Raw genomic sequence first — 25,693 nt, 5'->3', positions numbered from 1 at the left:
AGGGAGACTGAAGAAGTTTGCAGCTCAGTGTTAAGTCTGTGTGTGAATGCAAGTGTGTCTCTCTGTGTGTGAGTTTTGGGGTCAGTAGTTCTTCCAGTAGGTTGCTGTTGAATCACTAGACAGGAAGGTATTAAAATAGGCCAAACACTGCAGCTGTCAATCAAAATGAATGACATCACAGTCAGGTGTCAGGTGAGGCATTACATTACACCACAAACAGATAGGAGAGTGGCCAGGCTTTGTCCTCTGCAGAACATTTCTGTCCAGGTTGCCATAATGGGACTAATCGCTGAGCTTTGCACTAAGAAAATAACGTTCTTAATGGGGACCTTTAAGGAGTGATCTCAGTTAAGGTATTTTTAAGGATTCAATACTGGATTTAAAAATACTGGTCATTATCCAATAATTTGTTTGTTGTTACAAATTTTGTTCCAGCTGCAAAACAAGCCTTGTTGTACTTGTGAGAAAGAGCACAAAGTGAGAGTTTATCAGAAAAAAATTACATCTGTAGATACTACTTTCAGGGCAGCATGGTGGATGAGTGGTTAGCACTGTTGCCTCACAGCAAGGTCGTGGGTTCGCATCCAGCCTTTCTGTGTGGAGTTTGCATGTTCTCCCTGTGCTTGTGTGGGTTTACTCCGGGTACTCCAGTTTCCTCCCACAGTCCAAAAACATGTATGTCAGGTTGATTGGTGACTCTAAATTGCCCATAGGAGTGAGTGTGAGTGTGTGAGGTTGTTTGTCTCTATGTGGCCCTGTGATGGACTGGTGACCTGTCCAGGGTGGACCCCTGCCTTCCACCCGAGAGAGAGCTGGGATAGGCTCCAGCAGATCCCTGTGACCCTCAGCAAGGAAAAGCGGGTATAGAAAATGGATGGATGGATGGATACTACTTTCATTAAAAATACTTTTTTATGATAATGGAAATATAGAGAGGCTGTGCAAATCCCTGCAATAGTTTTTTCTCTACTGACATTCTTGCTAGTAATTCTAGCTAGTAATGTCTTGCTAGTCTGTAGCAGTTTTTTTTCCTGGTGCACTGCTAGGTGCTAGGTGCACCCTAAAAGCTTGGTGTCTAAAATGCTATGACTAAGTACTGTAACAAGGCCACAGCTGCCAGGTCTTATTTTGGCAGTCTAGAAACTGCAGAGTAATTGGCCGCTGAGATGTGCAGAATTCACTCAGCCTGTCTTTGGTGAAATGTAAACAGTAGTAGTGTCCTTGCTTATCTGGATATGCAGTGCTTTTAAAAGCAGCATGTTAGACCTGTAAATAACGAACACAAGTTGTCTTGTTTCAGCAGGAGAGAGATTCTGTTTTTGCTGTGGAATGTCCCAGTCCCCACCCTAGAACTTGTTCCATTTAAATTTTCTCCAGCCCTTTTGAGGACTTGTGTTTGCAGTAAAATATCCCCTCACACTGAGAACCCAAAAACATTTTATTTGTGTCTGTACATTTCCTTATTTTTATGCCACTGATCCATAACATATATCATTGTCATATATCACACCTTATTATGTGCAAAGGCCTTTGAAGATTAAAGAGACAGATGCTTAACGTTGCAAAGCCTGTGTAATGCAAATTCATAAATAACTGGGGGTCTGTGTATATTTGTTTGTTTATCAACTGCTCCCAGCAGTAATAAAAATACTATATGAGACTCAGTAACATGTCTCCATCATTTTGTAGTGGCACCTTACTGCTATTCAGTCAAAACTAATGACCTATTAATCTCCCATGTTAGAGTGATGGATTTGTTTTCACATACTTCAGTTTTCATCTTATCTCTCAGTCCAAAAGATGATTGGTCAATGATGCCATTTATAGCAGAGCCTATTTTCTGTATGGCATCATTTTTGTTAAACCCATAATTGTTGCTTGTGGAGCATACAAGGCACCATATGGCATCAACTTCCTTGGAGTCTGTTGTAGAGTCAGGTGATGAAACAAGCTGAAATTTCTACTGAGAAAAAGCACTGCTTGAGAGGAAGGCCTGTGTATATAAAATGTTTTTAAAAATGGTTTTACCAAAGTTACCCAATAAAATTGACAAAGTATTCAGTTTTTATTGATGTTACAACAATAGAAATCACTGATGCAGTATATAGTACGTATAGGGATACACTGGGATGATGTTTGGTAGCAGACTTCTGTAGACTCAGAGTTGGGCTGTGTCCATCAAATCTAGTCAGTTAGGCTCCTATAATATTCCTCTCAGCTTCAGGTCTGAACATGTGTCAGTATGGATCATAACAGTATGTGAAATACATGAGTGAACCTGGGCTCAAATGATAAGTGTGATAAGTGTAAATAAGTGACATTACTTTTTAAAAATGTATTCATGCACATTGAATTGGGCAGATTTCCCATAGGTACTGTATGTACTGAACTGAAGGTTGACATATACAGTATAGTATAGGATTGAAAGCTAGTATAGTTCTTATAAACCAGGCTATGTTTGTAAAATTAACTAATTTAACACTTTGTTGGAGGATTCAGGCTTTCCTTGATAATTGAGAAATGCCAGAGATAAAAAAAAATTTAATTTAATTTTCTAAATTGACAGGACACAACTCTATTTGTTTCAAAAGGCAAGAGTATAATTCTGCTATTGGCAGGCCTTGCATATTTTCTCACAGTAAAAAAAAAAAAAAAAATAATACATAAATAGTCAGAGTAAAGAATATTGACTGTGGGGCACACTGACAGCTACAGAGACCTGGACATTTTGCCCTTGTAGTCTCATAGATTGTTGAGCTCTCGTGGGGATCATATATTGGTGATACAATTGAACACATAACACTTGCATAGAAATGTTTGACCAAGTTTAGTTGCAAAGATTAGAACATAATACCAACGACTGGAAAAGAGGATCATGGTAAACAATGCAACATTTTACTTCTCCTTAATAAAAATCACTAGTCTTAGACCTCCCTGTGCTCTATAAGTGTAAGGTCAGCAAGTGCTTTATTTCTAGTACCACAAGTACAGATTGCGTGGATGATGAGTGTAATATGGCCCAGTGTTAAATGGTAAATATAATGCACAAGGGCTGGGACTTTCATTTGAACACGTTCTGATAACTAAACATTACCTCACTCTCAGAGGCTGGGATTGTTTTAGAGTTAACGTCAGGCTGTTGAATTTAAGACTTTCTGAGGTCAAAGCCATTTTAACTCTCTGCTCCCTTCTGCTTTTCCAGGTGGAATATTTGCAGATTCTCAGGAGGCACCTCAGAGACGCACATTTTCCACTATGAACCGCGCCTTCAACAGGAAAAAAGGTGAGTAGAAATAACTTATGTCCATTTAGCTTACTGAATTTAGCCAAGTATGTTTTAGCTACAACATTGCCACAGACTTCTCTGAGTTCTAAAAGAAGAACAGTGCACTTTTTCCACTTTGGCCTCTTTGCAGGCATCTGCATTAGTCTGAACATTCAGCGTATCCTAGCACCTGAATTTCTAGCTATTAGCACTTAAATTTTCACCTCATAGAGTTCATTGATGTGGCAGGCCTATGAGGTTTTGAAACTTAAAAGCTTAAAAAAACTGATGGAGGTTTATGTTTATTACTTTGTCTGGAGAAATAATTTTATTCTATAGATAAAAATCATGTCCTGTGCAACTTCAGAGGTTGTTTGACTGAAACTACCTGCAATAAAACAACTCAAATATAAAGATTCATTCCATAAAGATATGAAGGACAACACAATTGTTTGTACAACCAAAAGAAAAACACAAATCAGCTAGTAAAATTAAATAGACAGCAGACTTAACATTCCGCCACGCCTTTTACTTGAGTGCTACACAGACATGGGTGTTGAACAACACCACAGAGTCTCGAGGTGACCCTGCCTAAATGCATAGAGAATGCAGTTTGTAAAGCAGCTTGATGTGTTTACCACCATCTGTCTTACACCCTCTGGTGTGAATCAACAGACCTAGAGAAGCCCTGGACAGTGTTGGGGAGAATGCCCAGCACCCAGGTGTTGCACCAGGCTTTACTGATACTGATAGTGTTGCGCCAGGCTTTCACTTTTTCCTATAAATCCTCTCTTTTACAATTTAATGATGATAACTGGGGAGGGCAAATATTCCTTTCCTTTTAGCTGCTATATATCAGCTTATCCATATGCACGTGCCTACAGTATATTGTGATGACATAGAGGAAGAAGTATTAGAGTTGCAACAAAGCTGCATCTGAAAGTTGGCTTTGGTAGCACAAAGATAATGAGGGTTCCTGCAAAAAAGCGAGACAATTACACAGAGATGCTTCCAGACATCCAAGCAGTTGCATTTCCTTGCAACTGTAGGGAGCTGAAAACTGCATTCATTCATCCATTTGCCATAATAGTGTGTTAAGACCCTTTCAACATAGTGAAGAACTGTAGTGTCCTGAACTGCAATCTGTACTGTTATCGAAACACAAACAGATGCCTGACCCCTAGGCTTGCTTCTAGATTTAATTTCTGCAATCTGCATTTGTTATCATCTGTGGCAAATAATGCCAAAACGTATTCATCAGGTAGTATAATGAAAGCATCTGGAACCATGTACAGCATATTTTGCTACTTTTCTGTACTCAGTGGACCCTGATATTCCAAGTTTCCTGTTGAATAACAAATGCTGATGAATATTTATCCAGACATTTAATACCAGAATAAATGTATTGATTTGAGATTAGTTTGAAATTGGTTTTGAATTTGCTGGTATCTTGAAGTGTCCATAACGAAAATACTATGATAAGGATGATAACAGGATACATAGTGCAGTTGCTGTTGGGCAGGATTTAGAACTATGAGATTAGATGTTGCTTGTGTCATAATCCAATTATTTTATTCGTTTTATAACAAACCTTTATCAACTTCACACCACATTTGACTAAAGGCCCAGCTCATTTGCCACTGTCAACATCCCACGAGCTACAGTAAATGATGCCACAGGAGAGTAAATTTTCAGTCTCTACGGAACTCTTAATACAACTAAAAGAGGATCATTGCTTTGTGTTGTTGTTAACAGCCCCCACCATTATGAGGTTCTCCCCACCCCTAGGGTAGTTTCAACAAAGGCACCAGGCTAGTTATGGCATGTTTCTCATTGTGCTCTTTTGCTCCTAATTTAATAAAAGCTACTTAAAAAGTGTTCTAAACAGCTAACATACATACTGGTGTGGCCAAGAGTTTTTATTTTTTAAGGTCTTTTGCACGTTGTTGCACCTTGCTGTTGGCTGAGAGTGATGGCTGGCACTGACGACAGGTGCACTCCACTGATTTACCTTTCCCTTTATCTTAGTGTCTGGCTCTGTTTTTTGGACTTGATCATGTCTAGCAGGTAATGCCAGTGGGGATCTTGATCATTTTTATCTCGCTTGGTTATTACCCTATTGCTCTTGGACATGACTCACACAGAATAGTTGGACTCAAAATTCATGTGGACCTTTTTGTGAGCCTCACAGCAGCAGTTTAGAGAACATAACTCACCATAACATTATGTTTCAAGAATGTAACCTACTCTTGGTTCTTTAAGTGATTTCATGTCCTTTTTATGCTATTGTATGAACAGGCTCGATTAGGTTCCTGTAGCTTAAATTTGTGCAGGTTGATACATCACCCCTGCATTAAGTCCTGAAAGCTGAGATGAAAGCTATATTATTTTTGTTTATAGACATGTTGTTTCATGATTGATGTTTTGTGGAACTGTTGCTCTATTACATTATACTGAGAGATGTTTAATATTTAGTCCACCTTCATAAACCTGGGATTAGTACATGTATTAGATGGCATTCACCTCCTAACTCTAACTCACCATGTGGTAGCTTAATTCAGTGAAAAACAATTGTATATTGGTTTATTTAAATTATGATCAACAAACCCAAGATGGGAAAAGCAGCAAGCTATGTTTTGTATTTATGAAATAAATCTGTTTTGGTCTGCATTAAAATTAACATACAAGTCAGACTTTTTATTCTCCAGTTAAAAATGTCAGAGGACACAATGATGTTATTAATATTTTATTATTATAAAAGTTTTAATATTTGTTTTGTATCAGACCTAAAAAAACAGCAGCATTCTGTGTAAGGTAAATAGAGTCTAACAGTGTCAAGCCAGGCAAAATGAAAAACATATCCTCCCCTCTTTTGCAGCATGGTGGCTGTTTTGTTAATGAAAATCGATTTGGGTTTCTAGACAGCTGTCTAATAGTCTGATGCAGAAACCTGAAGGAGGTAACTACTCAGCAACTGCTTATTATGTTATGCTATCAATTATATCTGTAATTCATTTGATTCTGGTTTATGGAATAATTATGCTGTATCTGGAAATTGCAATATTCCAAAATAATTTAGAGATTCCCTTCAAACATGTTTTAAAACATTTAAAATTCTCTGCTCTGTACAATAATATGAATGAATAATGAATTTAAAAATATTTTTAATTTCAAAAGTGTAACAGACATATGTCTCTTACTGTCCAAATTAGGTGTGTTGTCACAAAACCACACATGTTGTACCGATATTTAAGGCTGTATTTGACACTCAAACATCACATTGAAATAATAAGAAGCTAAACATACTTTTAGGGGGGATGGGGACTTTTTACTATATTTAATGCTAGTGTGGAGAATAACATTTTTTACAGTGTCACTACATCCAGGCTGCAAACCATAACCAATACAAAGGGTATGAAGTAGCTGTTGCACTTTTATAGCTATGATGATGAAAAAGTGTCAAATCCTGGAGATACTCAAAATTGTCAGCGGCTGTAAAACTGAACACACAATGTGTAATTGTTATCTAACTTAAGACATGTAGGTTGTTTTCATTGCAGATCACTGTAATGTGCTGCAAAGCATCTGAGCTGAGGTACTGCAGTAAAAAATGTATTGCAGTCATGCCCTACCAATCTGAATCAGTAATAATTTATTAATCCCTTGCAGGGATTGTTTTGTTATAGTGATCCATTCCACATATATAAAATATAGTAAAGAATTAACTATAAAAATAAACTCCTATCTTTAAAAATATAAAAAGCATACTCTATTAGTAATAGATACTATATACCTACTTAAAATATACATATTTACAGTGAATAGTGAATAGTAGAACTTGAACAGATTGAAATATGTATAGCATCAATCAAGAGATGGAAGGAGGAGTTGAACAAGTTGACGCCCACTGGCAAGAATGAACTCCTGTGGCACTCTGTGATTCAACATGGGTGAATGTGCTTCTGTGGCTGATGGCATCATGGAGAGGGTGTGAAGACTTGTCCAATATTGTGCTTATCTTGGACAACATTCTCTTCCCACAATATAGCTGTCCTTGAGAATGAGCTTATTCCTTAGTCTGCTGCACTAGTACACAACAGCATAGAGGGTGGAACACACTCATAAAACATCCTCAGCATCATCTGGCAGATGTTGAAGGACCTCAAATTTTAGAGACAGCTCTGGCCCTTACTACAAAGTGCATCAATGTTTTTGGCCCAGTCCAGATAATTTTCCAAGTACACTCCTAAATATTTTTACTCCTCCACAACATCTACATTGACCCCATGGATAGAAACAGCAGTCACCGGAACCCTAGTCCTCCTCATATCACCACGAGTTCCTTTGTTTTTGTCACGCTGAGCTGCAGATGGTTCTGCTCACACCAAATGACTAAGTTGTCCACCACACCCCTATGCCCAATCTCCTCACACTTGCTGATATATCCTGATATATAACTACTGTCGTCAGAAAACTTCTGAAGGTGGCAGGTCTCCGTCCAATAGCTAAAGTCTGTGGTGATGGTGGTGAGGAGAAAGGGAGAGACTGCAGAGGCTCAGTGTTCCTGATCATTCCTGATCACCTGATCTTCTTGGCCTCCTTGATCTTTTCTTTCACCTCCCTTTGGATTGTTCGCACCTCCTCCCTGTTGCCAGCTGTGAAAGCCGTCTTCTTCTTTTCCAAGATTGCTTTGATGTCTTTTGTTACCCACAGCTTGTTATTTGAGCAACACAGGGCAGTCTTTTCTGGTACAGTGTCAACACAGAAGTTGATGTAGTCTGTGATACACTTAAAGCAGACCCTTCTTACTCACAATCTTTGTGGTCACATGCTGATTCTTCACTAAAGAGACATAGCAGAGTGAACCAGGTTGTGGTCGACCCTAAAAAAGTCCTTTAAAGGGCAGAGGAGTTACATGCATAATTAATGTTTACAGGTCCACACAGGTCTATAGCTCTCTCCTCTCTAGTGGGACAGCTCACATACTGGGTGAATTTGGGAGGTATAGTGTGGATCAAGTCGCCTGAGAAAGCAACAAATGCACTCAGGTGAAGGGTGTTGCTTGCCAGTGTTGAGTTGACGGGGAGAGCATAAACAGATGATATGCCAGAACTCAAATACACCCCATGATGGTGATTGCACAGTTGGATGAATGTTGACTTAGAATGTTAACCAACCCCCCCCCCCCCCCCAACACCTTTTCCCCTTACTGCTCTTGGTGCAGTCTCTGTCTGCCCTTACAGTATAAAAGCCCTCATTGTCATTGGGAATATCCTGGTGCAGCCATGTCTCAGTGAAACACATTAAGCTGCATTCCTGATACGCTCTCTGATTCTGGGCTAGCACCGTCAGCTCTTCCATTTTGTTTGCCAGGGACCTGACATGCCCCATGATGAGACAGACATGGCTTATATCTTCTCTTCTCTATAAGCCTTTGTTGTCTCAACCTGTCCATCTTCCTTGGCTGTTTCTTTCCTCCTCTGCATCCCTGGTGTGTTTTTCTTGAGATTTCAGCAGGGATCCCTGTTAGTCTGGCTACTAGTCCAGCCGAGTTTAAGTTGAAACAGATGGTATAGGTGGATTAGACTCTTTCAACTTTTAAAGCCACATAATTTTTAGGCTGTTTTAAATTATTAAAGTCATATTTTCTCTCTCCATTGTTATGATGGAATCACTCAGACAGAAAATTAGATGTAAAAGATACATGGGCTTTAATTTTGTCATGGCTATATTAACTGAAATGCTGAACAGTATAAATTAGTTGTGGTTTTGCTTAGTTCAGGAATATACTCTGCAACCATTAAGTGAGCTATCATTAATGGTTTATTATATGATCAGACCACAAATAAGTAGATGAGGCTCATTTTCCTAAATGCATTTTATGCATGCCTGATTGCCTACTAGAAGGGCACTGTGATGTGAAAGATGAGTCTAATGCTGTACAGTATGTGGCATTGTTTGAATGTCCTCTATGATCACGTTGGCTTAGGCATCTGACCATGTCTATGTTCATTCAGTATCGATGTTTTAGTTCTGTAGTCCCTGAAATTCTTTTCCTAGCAGTAATATTTGCATTTAAAGTTTTAAATTGAGTGAACGCTTTCAAGAGCCTTTTAACAGGATGAAGTAGTGGTCATTTATGAACTGACTTGGGATAAACACTTGTAGAATATCATTTAATCCAATACAGTAAAACCTGCTGTTGTGAACCTTATCATTTTCAGTTGTTAATCTCAGGGATACTCGGTTTGCGTGGCTGTAAATGTAGATTGCAGTGTTGCTGATTTGGATTGCATTAAATTGTAGGGAGGTGGTGACATTTTGTTTCATCTCCTCAAATATACTCTGTATGGTAGAGACAGTACCTCAAGTGAGAGTCTTTCAAGGGAGATACTGACATTATTTATATTTAACTGTAACATTTAGCAAAGCAGTTTTTATGTTTTACCTTGGCTTAATACTACATTTCAAACTATATTTGACAAATGGGGTCAAATATATTTTATGCCCACAACTGTACAGTTTCAAATGGTCCGTTTCAAAGTACCAGTAACCATGTCTTACTGGACATCAGCAGAAGTGTGGTTTAGGTTGTTTCTGCTTAGAGTCTATTTTAAGTGTTTTTTTGCATGACGTAGAAGTGCATACCCATCTGATTCATTGTCACTGACTGAGCACTGCATTGAAGTACACTACTGCCTGCCCACATCTTGAAAAACTGTGTTCTTATAGTACAGCATTCTACAAGCTCTACAAGGCAAGAGATGAGCTTGGACAATGTTAAAAAGGAGTGTCCATTGCAAATGATATGAGATAAATAAAGGTGATTTTCATTTGGTTCATCTGGTGATTATTTGGAGAATGCCAAACGCCAAATGTTTGCTTAGGCTATTTGTCCCTTGTTTTTGGTATAACGTGGAATTTTAAGGTGAACCAAGATATGTAATCTTATGTAATAGATTTTGAAGTAAAGGACTCTAGAAAGTAAGTACTCACATTGACATGAAGACTGGGAGGCTCTCAGTGAGAGAGGAATGAGCTTGCAACATTCTGCAAGTAGAAACGCTCGAAAGAACACGGGGAGGCCTTTGGGGCCGCCGCGCAAACGTCTTCCACTGACAACCCGCACAGGAGAGCTGTGGAGGATGACACTCCTCTAGTGGAGTGTGCGTGGATGCCAACTGGCGGCTCCCTGCCAAACGCAGAGTAATCCTGCACAATGCTGTTACATAGGCAGTGAGACAAACGTTTTGCAGAGAGCGGGGAGTCCAGCGAACACTCTCTGTAGTGAACAAACAAGTGCTCCATACGGTGTAACTCCGCCATTCATTCCATATAACATGCCAGAGCGTGCACCGGGGAGAGAAGATGCGAAACAGCTTCCTCTGCGGACATGTGGGGAGGGAGAAAGAAACCTTCCAGCGTGATCACTCTAGATCTGAAAGACCTAGTGATGCATTTAGGCATGTTTGCAGGGTTGGAATGCAGAAATGCCACACTGCGATCCTCCCTGATCTGAAGACATCCTGGGGATACTGATAGAGACGACAGAGCGCTGACCCTCTTTGCGGAGGCTAATGCCAACAAAAGAGCTGTTTTTACTGATTAAAAATTGGAGAGGGACCTGCTGTAACGGCTTGAACAGAGCGGATGTGAGCACGCGTTAAACCACAGCGAGTTCCCATTGCAGAGTCAGGGAATGTGTGACAGGGAACTGCCTCTGCACTCCCCTCAGAAAATGCTTGCTGAGCAGATGACTGAACACCAATCTGTCACCAAACCGCTCATGGCATGAGGAAATAGACGCGGCATATGTTTTTATGGTGCTAAATGCCAAATTTCTCTCCAGTAGCCAAACCGATAGGGGCTGCCCTATTACCAGAGGGCTGACTATCAGGCCCCTTGCCTGCAACAGAGCTTTCTCATTCCGTGGAGTCTTCCAAGGGGGAGATGCCAGCATGCTCTGCAAAAGGGGAAACCACGATGCTCCAGAATCACTTGCAGATCCTTCTTCTGAACCCGGACCAGCAGCTGAGGGATCAGGGAGATCGGGGTAAATGTATAGAAAATGTAACAGGGCCATTGCCGATGAGCGAAGGTGTCTACGCCCAGCGGAGAGTTGTCCTTCTCACACAGAGAAAACCAAAGGTCGCATTGTGAGGATGTGCAAAAGCGTAAATGTCACAAGTCAAAAGAACCACTGCCACCTGTCCGAACCAGCTCCATAAGCCACAAGGCTTGGATGGAGATGCCAATTCCCTGCGCTTGACATAATGTCCGTGGCCACGTTGCATTCTCCTGCAATGTGCGCTGCTTTCATGAAGAAAAGATGTGTGTGAGTCCACAGCAACAGGCGACGAGCGTCGGAGAGGAGACGCGTGGAGCGTCCGACCCCCCCCCCACCTTTGTCTGTTGATATACGCTGCAGCCGCCATGTTCTCCGTTCTGACCAGGACGTGGCGACCCTTCAAACAGTGAAGAGAAGTGCTGGACAACTTTCCACTCTGTGAGCAGCTCTAGTTCATATGTTTATATGCACCGTCTCCCCAAGCGTCCATTTCCACTTTACTGTCCAGAAGAGGCACGTCCATCATGATGATCCCTGGGAGCTCTTTGAATAGCTGAGTCATGGCCAGCAGAGGCGTAGAAGAGGCCGGCGTAGGCCGCTCGGCTAGCATGCTAGCGGCAGACAGTTGCACCAGCTCCCGGGAGGGAGGGGGTTGAGCAGGAAACCATCTGGCGAGTGGTCTGGTAAGGAGGCAGAGTCGTCTAACTCTGGATCCAAGGCAAATTCCAGGATAGGTTCAAACTCATCATCCTGGCTGGGAGTTTCCTTGGTGGGGAGAGAGACAGGGAAAGTGGAGCGGACCAGCGGGCAGAGCAGAGGGAGGAGACCTCTTCTCAGTTTGCCAGCACTGATCTTGCTCTCAGTGCTCAGGTTGAAGAAAAGAAAGGGAACGAGCTCGTCCAAACCGGCGCTTTATATCTGGGAGCTGTGGACATGATTGGGACACTCGGTTCGGGCGAGGGGGCCGACCCCAGGTGGGCGTAAACGAATTTCTCTTCAGTGCGCAGGCGCGAAGAAGGGATATGACCCATAGCGATAGCCCAGAGGGGTGCACACCAATGACACAGAACAGTGCATCCACATCAATATAATATGTGAAGTGTGCAGTGCAGAGTTTCTTTCTATGCAGGGTATTGGTATCTTTGCAGTTTATAACAATACAGATGTTTGTTAAAGCCTGTGATCTGACGACGTGAAGACATATGTTGATGGAGTGTAACTGCATACCAGACTTGTGACATTTATGCTTTCGCACATCCTCAGTGGTTCTGCTGAAAAGAGAAAAGTGAGAAGAACAGGGAAGTGATGCTGTCTTTGTCTCTGTAGAAAGTACCTTAGAGTGTGACACAAAGCATTGACACTTTTCAGGCTGTCACCCCTTGAACACATGATAACTACATCTATAGTGACCTTCAGACACCATGACTCATCTTTTACGTAGAAACAGTTAATCTTCCTTTTCAATGACCAGGGCAGCAGTACAGTACTTTTGCCACTTTATGCAATATAAAGAGGAAAAAGAATGAAGTCCCTTGCACACCTTCCGTCCTTTTTATTCGTGTTTGCTGATGCCTTGACAGAATATCGACCTACCTGCCATGCTGCTATGTCAGCTCTAATTCCTTCCTTCCTTTCTCCTTACTCTCTTATATTTACTTTTGGGCTGGCCAGTGACTGAAGGGTTAGGATTGCAAGTACCAGGTTTCGGGAAACTATTATAAATTTTAGGACCAATGATGCGCCCACTCTGGTACTCAAGGTTCAAACAAGACTTTATTTAACAGAACTGGCGAAACAGGAAACAAAACACTTAGCAAAGTGGGGACGGGTCAAGGCAGGGAAACACATGGATATGAAACATGAACACGGGACAAAGACATGGACACCCGGGAACAAGGCATGAGGGTCTGGGTCACACACACTTAAGGAGACACACCAGACACACAGGGAAACAAGAGCATGAATACAGGGAATTAGGGCGTGAGGTAGTCAAGGTCACACACATCCAGGGAGACGCACCAGACTACACAGGGAGCAGGAACACGGACACAAGGTTAACAGGGCATGAAGGTCTGGGTCACACACACTAGAGGAGACGCACCAGACACACGGGGAAACATGAGCAAGACTACAGGGAATCAGGACATGAGGTAGTCTGGGTCACACACATCCAGGGAGATGCACCAGACTACACAGGGAGCAGGAACATGGACACAAGGTTAACAGGGCATGAGAACACAAGGGCATAAAACATGAAACGAGACAAAGACACATGAACAGAGGGCATGGGAAAAGACCAGAAAACTAAATAAAAAAAAGGAGGCAGGATACTTAACTTAAAACTGGGGAAACAAAAGGTAGTCCATGATCAAAAATCCAAGAGAAAACACAAGTGTATCAACAGGCTCGAACAATGTCTAGCAGGACTCAAAACCATGCATTAACAGACAACCTGGCAAAGGACAGTGGCTAAACCAAGGTATAAAAGGTGAGGGACAAAACAAGACACAGGTGAAATCAATTACTAATTGGGGCAACAGTCAAGGGAACAGAAAACAAAAACCAATTCCTGTCATGATCCGTCAAAGTAAAACCAAAACAGGAAGTCAGGAATACGGATCATGACACCAAGGGACTCTTGTTGGGTGTGATTCACCCTTCTTCTGCCTCTTACCAAATTGTCGGCTATCAAATCAAATCAAAAAGAAAAAAATGCAAAAAACACCAGAAAAAAACACATTCTCCATAGCTTTACATCTCTATCAACAGCACTTTGGAGAAGACTGTTACAAGGTGTTGTTTAACTGCTGTTAAATACACCTATTAGATGGACAGTTAGAGTAGAGGAAATACTCCCTGGTCACCATGCAGTGTGAGAAATGTGAAAAAAACTTAGAGACCACGATCTTTTTGTTTTAGTGGTTGCTTATCTGTAAATTATGTCCATTTTTTATCATTAAATGCATAGCCAGAGAACAAAAACATGACTTCCTGTATAAGTCAAGAGTTTCCCAGTTGGCAAATAATATGGTGAATTAGCAAACATAAGCAATCACAATTACAAAATGTTGGGCACCAGTTTAACACTAATTAGAATAGACTTTGAATTCATCAAGCCACTTAGCCAGCAAGATAAATGTAAACAAAATCATTTACTTCTGCACAGGACATCATAAAGTTGATTCACATCATTTGCACATTGCAAAGTCTTGATTAACGCAATCAACCTACAGGAGTTTGTGTGCCCCGAGGTCACAGTCATGCATCTTTTGCCACAAGATTCATTACCAGGGCAATAAGCCGTTTATGAACAGAGAAATGAAGAAAGAAAAGGATCTTTAATCACTGCATGATTAAGAAATGCTGAAAACAGCATAATGGGATGCGTTAGATTGTGCCGTCAGTGACCTGTAATGATCTCTGACACACTACTGATTTTATGTTTGTGTAATCTTCAAGGAATGTCTCCAGTGCACTTTTTAAGTCAGTCATGCATATAGTGTGTGTATACGGTATGATATAGTGTATATCATATTATATAGCTGCCCAAATGTTTAACCCAAGACTATTGCTACTGTTGATTGTCAGGGAAGCCACTCCAGGAATACTTCGACATGTTTTTTTTCTGTTTAAATGTGATTGTTTTTATATTCTGAAACTATTATTTGACTTAAATATTAAGAAGTTGTCACTATATATTGTTTTGGTAGTGTAATCTGTTAGTTTAAGCCAGTTATGCAAGTAGTGGAGGAGAAAATATCTTTTTAGAGCCCCATGTAAAGCACATCTTTGTATAACAGTTTTTATCCAGATTTTATGAGAGGCTATGAAGACATATGTCATTTTGGCCCTCTCACACACATGTATTCTCTCTCATGCACATATATTCTATCTCACATACATTTATTTTCTCTCACATACATATATTCTCTCTCACATACATATATTCTCACTCTCACATACATATATTCTCTCTCTCACATACATACAGTATCTCACAGAAGTGAGTACACCCCTCACATTTTTGTAAATAATTTACTATATCTTTTCAGTGACAACACTGAAGAAATTACACTTTGCTACAATGTAAAGTAGTGAGTGTACAGCTTGTATAACAGTGTAAAGTTGCTGTCCCCTCAAAATAACTTAACACACAGCCAATAATGTCTAAACCGCTGGCAACAAAAGTGAGTACACCCCTAAGTGAAAATGTCCAAATTGGGCCCAAAGTGTCAATATTCTGTGTGAGCACCATTATTTTCCAGCACTGCCAAACCCTCTTGGACATGGAGTTCACCAGAGCTTCACAGGTTGCCACTGGAATCCTCTTCCACTCCTCCATGATGACATCACAGAGCTGGTGGATGTTAGAGACCTTGTGCTCCTCCACCTTCTGTCTGAGGATGCCCCACAGATGCTCAATAGGGTTTAGGTCTGGAGACATGCTTGGCCAGTCCATCACCTTTACCCTCAGCTTCTTTAGCAAGGCAGTGGTCATCTTGGAGGTGTGTTTGGGGTCGTTATCATGCCTCTAATACTGCCCTGTGGCCCAGTCTCCGAAGGGAGGGGATCATGCTCTGCCTCAGTATGTCACAGTACATGTTGGCATTCATGGTTCCCTCAATGAACTGTAGCTCCCCATGCTGGCAGCCCCAGACCATGACACTCCCACCACCATGCTTGACTGTAGGCAAGACACACTTTTCTTTGTACTCCTCACCTGGTTGCCACCAGACACGCTTGACACCATCTGAACCAAATAAGTTTATCTTGGTCTCATCAGACCACAGGACACGGTTCCGGTAATCCATGTCCTTAGTCTGCTTGTCTTCAGCAAACTGTTTGCGAGCTTTCTTGTGCATCATCTTTAGAAGAGGCTTCCTTCTGGGATGACAGCCATGCAGACCAATTTGATGCACTGTGCGGTGTATGGTCTGAGCACTGACAGGCTGACCCCCCACCTCTTGAACCTCTGCAGCAATGCTGGCAGCACTCATACGTCTATTTCTCAAAGACAACCTCTGGATATGACGCTGAGCACGTGCACTCAACTTCTTTGGTCGACCATGGCGAGGCCTGTTCTGAGTGGAACCTGTCCTGTTAAACCGCTGTATGGTCTTGGCCACCATGCTGCATCTCAGTTTCTGGGTCTTGGCAATCTTCTTATAGCCTAGGCCATCTTTATGTAGAGCAACAATTCTTTTTTTCACATCCTCTGAGACCTCTCTGCCATGACGTGCCATGTTGAACTTCCAGTGACCAGTATGAGAGACTGAGAGTAAACACCAAATTTAACACACCTGCTCCCCATTCACACCTGAGACCTTGTAACACTAACGAGTCACATGACACCGGGGAGGGAAAATGGCTAATTGGTCCCAATTTGAACATTTTCACTTAGGGATGTACTCAATTTTGTTGCCAGCGGTTTAGACATTAACGGTTGTGTGTTGAGTTATTTTGATGGGACTGCAAATTTACACTGTTATATACAAGCTGTACACTCACTACTTTACATTGTAGCAAAGTGTCATTTCTTCAGTGTTGTCACATGAAAAGATATAAATTATTTACAAAAACATACATATATTCTCTCTCTCACATACATATATTCTCACTCTCACATACATATATTCTCTCTCTCACGTACATATATTCTCTCTCACGTACATATATTCTCTCTCTCACGTACATATATTCTCTCTCTCACGTACATATATTCTCTCTCACGTACATATATTCTCTCTCTCATGTACATATATTCTCTCTCACGTACATATATTCTCTCTCTCACGTACATATATTCTCTCACATACATATATTCTCACTCTCACATACATATATTCTCTCTCACATACATATAGTCTCACTCTCATACATATATTCTCTCTCACATACATATATTCTCTCTCTCACATACATATATTCTCTCTCACATACATATATTCTCTCTCTCACATACATATATTCTCTCTCTCACATACATATATTCTCTCTCACATACATATATTCTCTCTCACATACATATATTCTCTCTCTCACATACATATATTCTCTCTCACATACATATATTCTCTCTCACATACATATATTCTCTCTCACATACATATATTCTCTCTCACATACATATATTCTCACTCTCACATACATATATTCTCTCTCACATACATATATTCTCTCTCTCACATTTTGTCTCACATAACATATATTTCCTCTCACTACAGTTCTCACTCTCACATACATATAGTCTCTCTCACTACATAGATTCTCTCTCACACAAAAAAAAATACATAGCTGCGCGCCTCACATATATTCTCTCTCACATACATATATTTCCACTCACATACATATATTCTCTTTCATATCGGTGCCTACGTGTGTGTGTGTGTGAGACAATATATGTATGTGACAGAGAAAGAATAGTGGAAGCGGAAGGCAGATCTTTCATTGCACTGTGATTGGCTGAGAAGTATAGCAGCCAGGTTTGAGTGTAAAAGACTTCCGGCAAGATGGTGGACCCGATACGGCACATTTTTTTAACTCTATATTTCTGTCCCAGTTGTCTTTATGTTTTTTTCATCAGCCCTCAATGGTTTAACCTTGGAACCCGTTTATGCGTGCTTATACGCACATTTGATAAGATAACAAAGCATAACAAAACAAATGGGAAAACATGGATTTGAGCAGACATGAATAAAGATGCATCCTTGCAAGTTAAGAAACAAAAAGTGTCTTAGAAAATTTAAATCAGTGTATTTTCTGTGACTGAGTGAACAAGATGACCTTCACATCATTTTGAAGCAAACACTTCAGTCTACAAGATGCATTTCTCAAAAGTCTTGTGAACCAATGTTCTGTATGTGTTTTATGGTCTTATTTCAGTGACTTAAAAATTGTAGATTTTCACTAACCATGCATAAACACTGTTTTCTCAAAAACACAATCATGTATAAACTTGCTGCTCACATATTATTGTAGCCCAGTTTGTGCTAATTACAGTGTTATCGGACCTTAGCCATTAGTATGTTTAAAAGCAACTGAAAAAAGCACAAATGTCAGGGCATGTCAAAAGCTGTCCAGGGCCCCAAAACACCCTTAGACCCCAGAGGGTTAATAAAACTTCATATCCCATAATCTCCTTCAAGAACTCTATATCTGTTATCGTTTTTGACCAATGTTACTATTGTTTGTCACTCAGCAGTTTCCAGCTGAACTTTATGGACTTTTGATGGAGTTTTGCACAATTCCTGAAGCATTGACTTCAGCAGCTTTAGCTATACTGGTTAGCATGATGTTGTTTTGTTGTAAGTGGGACCCGAACATATCCATTTTCTCAGTTAACAGCTCAATGGCTTTCATAACGACAATGAAACAAAAAATGTTTCCTTTTTCCTTCATTGCCTCCTCTAGATCAGTGTCTTTTCTTTTAGTAGCAGGTTGGGTTTTGACCGGTGAGAAGGGGTCTGTCCTTTTAGAATTACAGAAGTTTCCATCTAGCAGCGTAGTCGTGATTAATGGAAGGATGGTTACCATGGACCACAACAGGCGTCTTTCTCGTTGTCATTAAATAATTTTTGAGGGGGTAAAAGGTTTTCTTAGTTTTTTATATGCAAATTTGATCACTAGTCCCTTTGTACAGTCTGGGTTGTTCTCCATAAGCAACCAATGTACAGATGTTTAGTTTAGTAAGCTAACAGCATATGTTCCATTCGCATGGACTACAAATTACAGTTCTGTCTTTTTAGATCCCTAAAGTTTCTTTCCTTTTTCATCTTGTCTTCTTGTCATCTTGTCTTTAGCCTTGGTTACTAATACACACATTTTGATTGAAATGTTCTCAATTTACAAGGATGCATCTTTATTCATGTCAGCTCAAATCCATGTTTTCCCATTTATTTTGAAACCAATGCACTGTGCGTTGTTGCACAGTGCATTGGTTTCACAGTATGCATGGTTAATGAAAAACTACAATTTTTTAGTCACTGAAATAAAACCATAAAACACAAACATTGGTTCATGAGACTTTGGTGAACTGCGTGTTGTAGGCTAAAGTGTTTACTTCACAATGATCTAAAAGTCATCTTGTTCACTCATTCACAGTAAACAATACACTGATTTAAATTTACTAAGACACTTTTTGTTTAGAAAAGACATATGCAAGAAGGTGTCTCAGAATAAATAGTCATGTGATTTACCTGAGAAGATAAAAGACGCACTCAACGACCAGACAAAGACGCGCATAATGAGCCTTTCAGTCAATATGGCTGAGAGGGGATTAGTGCAGCACAATACAATTCAATGGGGAGCCAAACGTTCGTCATTTGAGTTAAAATCAGTATTTTTACTCTGAGGACAAACTAAACTATTTGTCTCTGTGTGGAATATAAGAAGCGCTTCTTCACGTGCGTAACGCACCATAATCCAAACATGCAGAAAAAGTGAGTAAATTCTATGATGAAGTTTGACGTTTTATGTCATTTCTCGGGGGTGTGCACATATTTACCTGGTTCACCTGAGATTATTTACATGTGAACAGTGAACAGAGTACAAGGCGGGACCGCATTACCTGTAATGAGGTGAGACAGGAAAAAACGGACTTCTCCTTACGTTCATACGGATTAAATAAAAAGTGATGATTTGTTTTCGACTTGAATTGTTTCATTTAAAAGAAAACATTTCAAGCTTTCTGGGCCTATGTTTCTTATTTTTATGAGCCAAGTATTCACTGATATTCTGGTTGTTTTATTTACGTGTCTGTGAAGAGAAATGACAGAGACAGAGAAGACAGAGAGCGCACCCTGTCGGCTTTCTCTATTTAACAAAAGCACAACGTTTTGTTGTTATTATGAGGATATACAACTAAAACTAGACCCTTTACAGATTGGAATATTTTTTTATCTGTACGATCAAAATTGACGGAGCAATTTAGGTTTGTTTCGGCCTTATCAGGAGAAGATGCGTCAAAACGCACCGGCACGTTCGTCGACCCCAGAGGGTTAAACCATTGACGGCTGGTGGAAAAAAACATAAATACAACTGGGACAGAAATATAGAGTTAAAAAAATGTCCTGCATTGGGTCCGCCATCTTGCCGGAAGCCGATTACACTCAAACCTGGCTGCTGCGCTTCTCAGCCAATCACAGTGTGACGAAAGATCTGTCTTCCGTTCACACACACATATGTAGGCCCCTATGTGAAAGCGAGAATATATGTATGTGAGAGAGAGAATCAGAATGAAATATGTCTTGTACAGCCTCTCATAAGATTTTATTTGTTCTCTCAACTGCAAGCCAACTCAGTGTTCTCCAAGAGAGTCTGCCAGAAACATTAAGGGTCTGCTGACTTTCTGTCTGAAAGGCCTAGATTAAAATGTGTTGGTATATTTTCAGTTTACTTTTACAATTTACTTTGACATTTGACTAGTGTTGTAATAAGATGATGAACACAACATCACACAGAGTTAGTGAACAACCTCACTCTCGAGATGTGTAGTTTTCAGCAGACAGTGGCACTTTAGAGACAAGATACACTTGCATAATGTTGCTTTAAAAGGTTTTCTTAGTTTTTTATGTGCAAATTTGATCACTAGTCCCTTTGTACAGTCTGGGTTGTTCTCCACAAGCAACCAATGTACAGATGTTTAGTGTAGTAAGCTAACAGCATATGTTCCATTCGCATGGACTACGGATTACAGTTCTGTCTTTTTAGATCCCTAAAGTTTCTTTCCTTTTTCATCTTGTCTTCTTGTCATCTTGTCTTTAGCCTTGGTTACTAATACACACATTTTGATTGAAATGTTCTCAACTTACAAGGATGCATCTTTATTCATGTCTGCTCAAATCCATGTTTTCCCATTTATTTTGAAACCAATGCACTGTGCGTTGTTATAATATTTCCTCCTCATGCATTGACTTGTGGAATTTATCACAATCATTGATAGATACTGAGAAAGCTGCTCTTATCATTTCAGATAAATCCTGGATGCACACCCCAGACGCACTGGCCAAGCATTACATAGCCTACAATGCCAAGGTACTGTATCACTGTTGTACTGACCATTGTCAGAGCACTCTAACTGTATTATACATACCCCCTCCTTTTTGTGCACAAGGCTGAAAAATGCATACCCAAATTAAACAAGCTGTTGTCCTCACATTTTAAGGGTTATATTGATGAGCTTGGTATCATTCAAAGGGAAACTCTTTGTAGTTTATTGTGAAAAAGTCATGGCTAGGTCATACTGTATTAAACTTACACAGACGCAAGCTTGATAAAAATTTCTGAATAATCCTCGCCTATTTTTTTTGTGTGTTTTTGACTAGAAAGACCTAAATGTAGGTTGTTCTGGTCAATCTAGTGACAAAATTGATTGAATGTTACACTTTTGGGGCTGAATTGAAATTGTGCTGTGGGCCAGGTGCAGGATCAGGATAAGGTATTAAAAGATGTGGCTGGCAGGGGTATCCTCTGTCACCAAGGAGGTAACGATCAAGCTCTCCTATAAAAAGGAGAGCATGCAGTTTAACATTTTAATATACATATAGAGATACAGTACATGGATAATGGAACATAGGGAGGTGTATGTTAGTACTCATCACAGACAAATCTGTGGCTTAGTGCACACTCATGAAAAATTTGAGTGTGTGCACAGATCCAGGCCACTTTGCTTCCACATTCATTATCACATGTGATGCATCACATATGACCTTAAGCACACAGAACAAAATATCTGCATTAGCTGTGATGGAATTATCTTTCATAATGAATGCTAAAGGCCACTATTTACCTGTACATTAATGTTGTGGAAGGACTTCCTATTGACATAATCGCCTTCATTTACAGAGGGCCACGACAGAGATATGAGTCCCATTTATACAGCAGATCATGCCTGCAAACCCTGAAATATACAAATTGATTTGTGCATAAAGTGTCAAAGCCACAGGCTGAATGTGCCGATTGTTGCTTGTAGTGATTCCTTTTTTGTAGAATTCCTCTTTCATAAGACGTGTGGGTCTGTGATTGGGGAAAACTACAGAGCTGTACAGCAGATGTTTGAGCACAAGGGTCACATTTCTGACTAGGTGACACGCAGTTGCTTTTGAAATGTGTTGTGCATCACTGATGTTATAAAGGAAATGTCCACTTGCAAAAACACAAAGAGGTACTGAAACTATTTGCTGTGACTTTGAAGCATGTCATATGAGGATCTCATGAGGATAATGAAGGGAACTGGCAGAAAACAGTATCGCTCATAAAGATATTCTTTGTGGAAAGAAAAGACATTCAGGCGGGGTTTGATTAGCCTCTCGAATTCTGCGAAGTAAAAGGTCACACCATGTCTCCTCCCTCTTCTTCAAACAAAATGCCAATTGGCTCAGAAACAACTCAGGGTTTATAAAACCTGCCAGCAAGCAGGTTTGGTTCATGGCGTAAGTTACTCAGAGTCGATCTGAACCAGCTTTGTGAAACCAAAACGAATATCTCTCATCTCAGGGTTAACAAACTCTGGGTTTTCACTAAACCCGCTTTCTGAAACAGGCCCCCGATGCGATGCACAGAAGCCCACAGAATGTAGAACTACCGTCCGTTTGTGTATTTGTAGTGGCGGTTTTTTTCAGCGTTTGTAGTCGTTAAACATTAAGAAACTGTAGTCGCTGTGATAATTAAATCCTGAATTGTTTTATACCGCTTGAATCGTGAGACTTTCTGCTTTCATATGATATATAGTTTGCCAGACTTTATTCAAATTTGCCCAACGATCTTTGGTAATACATCTGGAAATACAGCCCAAATACAGTTTTCTGTCCACATCTGGGCCCAGGGTTAGGAATCGGTCTTAAACAAAAAAGCCTTCTGTTCTTAAACAATGGTTAGAGGCTTTAAGAATGAAAAGGGCCAGAGTCATAGCAGTAAGTGGAGAAACAAAAACTTAAACCTTCCTCCTGTGGTTTCCACTGTTTGCCCCTTCTAATTCGACATCTCTCAGGCCAGGTGTTCCATGGTGCGTTTCCACAGAGATAACCAGGCCTTTCAGTGAGGACAGGAGCTCGTAGTGTGTGCAAATTTTAGCAAATGAGCTTAGCTGTCTCTGAATTTGTTGTCACAGATAATGTTTGCAGTTGCATATAGTTTTCTCAGTAGAACCTGTGAGAGCCCCCAGATAATTTAGACTATTAATGTTGGTAGATTTTTTTGCTTTTCCAGCACACATTGTCTGTTTACAGTAAAACTGTGCTTTGGTGAGGAAAAAAATAGTTTTAATTTGAAAGGGATTCTTAATGAAAATTCCTGGTCCTGGTGCAAGAAATAAAATGACTCACACTTTAAAAAAAAAAAAAATCCATCAAAACCATCTTTAAGAAGCAGTGTTTCACTTGGGGAGCTCTTCCCTGCTTCATTTCGACAAAATGTTCAGATTGAATTGAGCTGGAAATCCAAAACTCCCATATCCACTAAACTACTGAAACTGCCTTACGGTATGCAATAAAGAGACAAGGGGAACTGTCAGAAGACACGTCTCTAAACTCAGTCTATCGTCAGTCCCCATACTCTCTGCATATTGTCAGCTTGATGAGTTTTCTTTCTGGCTAAATTTGCTGAGATCTGAATACACTACTCATCACTGAAGAGAGAGGAGGAGAAAGTAAAAGTGCTGAGAAAGTGCTGGCCTATTCTCCTGTTTTAAAGCACTTAAAATACTTGACAATATGTCAGTTAGCAGCACACTGTTCAGCCTCTCAGAACAGAAGACTCCTTATTGTACCTTACGGAATGGACTGATTTTTTTTTTTTTGTTTGTGGTCATAAAAATCTTTTGTATCTTCATTTATTCTGATTTGATAAACTAAAAACCTTCATTATTTTGCTCTGTTAATCTCAGAGATTTTTGTCTGGGCTTTGTGGAATTCAAACAGAGATTTAACAGGATTTCTAATATGGTACACAGTACTAAAAAGCAGGGCTATAGCTGCTAATAATAACACCAGGGCGCGTTCTGACAGTATTCTGTTTTGACAGTCTACTGTAATAATATAAACATGGTGGGTAAGCTAATCTTAGTGTTTATAGACTTATATAACTTTACCTTTTAGCCAAAAAGAGAATGAAGTATGTGAAGAATTATGTATTTCTCAATCATAGTTTTATTTAATAATAATGGTTAATGGTTTTAGGAGTGCATCTTTTAGATAGGTTTGTTATTGATTCATCTAATGTTTTTGTTGTTTAATCAATTCATATTTACTTTGTATATTTAGTCTGTAAAATGTCATAAAATTTTTTAATAAAAGTCCTTTGTAGTTTCATAGCACTAGCAGTGATGTGGCTGCCCAAAAGCCAGACCTTCAGTTAAAATAATCTAAAACAGAGAAGAGCAGAACAGGGCACTGTGGTGACAACCCGGCTTGAAATTATCTTTTTCACTAAGAATAGTACATCAGATGTATTGTGTACTGTTACATTCCTACTAGTACTGTAATGATTAGTCAATTATTAGAACATGAATTGTGTTACGGTTTGATATCACAGAATAAATAAGTTTGGACCCCGAAGTTATAGTTCAATAGTTTTTATTGAAAACAAAGCAGTTAGTGAAGGATCTTGCAGGCCAAATTGTTTGATAATGTATTAGTAATCTGACTTATTTTAACAATTTTATTCATCATATATGACATTTTAATACATTCCCTTAGCCTGTGGAACATTTTCACTATTTATGACCATTGAACAGACATAAGGACATAATAATCTGCTTATCTGAAATAAAAATAAATATTATCATTAATTGCAGCCCTAATGGAAACTAGTGGCCACTTATGCATTCCTATATTCCACACTTAGTCAACACAGATGCAATCTCATGTTTGTTTTAAATTGCCACCCTGTCGTTAGCAAAGCACAGCACAGAACAGGATGTGGCAGTCCAGGTGTCCTTTGCTGTTTTGAATATAATTAGCTCCATGATCGCATATGGTGACAGTAGACTATTTCTATAACCCACCTGTTTCATTGCTGTGCCTCTCCATTGTTCTGAAATGTGCTCATGTAGTTGACTGTATAAAGCTGCTGTTGGTGGTTTTCAGGTGCAGCTTCAGTGAGTTCTCGCTGACCTCTCTAATCCACACGTGTTATTGACCTCTGTAGTACAGGAAGAAATAAAATGTTGAGGGGAATTTCTGAGCTGTTGGGATCATTGTGTCATTACATCATCAACAATATTACATCTAAATTACACTTGAATTGCACATGACACAGATCAACCATACTGTAAAAATCTGAGACTTATACTCTTTAATGTTTGTGTTGTTGAACTTTTCAGACATGACACAAGGTTGAAATTGTAGTGTCACCTGTGCAGCTTT

At 39.9% G+C, this 25,693-nt stretch overlaps 1 protein-coding gene across 3 annotated transcripts in view; it reads left to right on the top strand.

The window, feature by feature from the left end:
- gulp1a (GULP PTB domain containing engulfment adaptor 1a) overlaps positions 1-25,693 on the top strand; it is a 75,648-nt gene that overhangs the window by 39,648 nt on the left and 10,307 nt on the right. For all 3 annotated transcript variants that reach the window (XM_026294723.1, XM_026294725.2, XM_026294724.1), the window contains 2 exons: positions 3,203-3,283; positions 21,304-21,365. In XM_026294723.1, coding sequence (XP_026150508.1) covers positions 3,256-3,283; positions 21,304-21,365 — 90 coding nt within the window. In that variant the 5' untranslated portion in view covers positions 3,203-3,255. The remainder of the gene's footprint in view (positions 1-3,202; positions 3,284-21,303; positions 21,366-25,693) is intronic.

Source organism: Mastacembelus armatus, chromosome 21, assembly GCF_900324485.2.
Source record: "Mastacembelus armatus chromosome 21, fMasArm1.2, whole genome shotgun sequence".
In the NCBI taxonomy this organism is placed as follows: Eukaryota; Metazoa; Chordata; class Actinopteri; order Synbranchiformes; family Mastacembelidae; genus Mastacembelus; species Mastacembelus armatus.
This window is presented reverse-complemented; position numbering and strand designations above follow the sequence as displayed.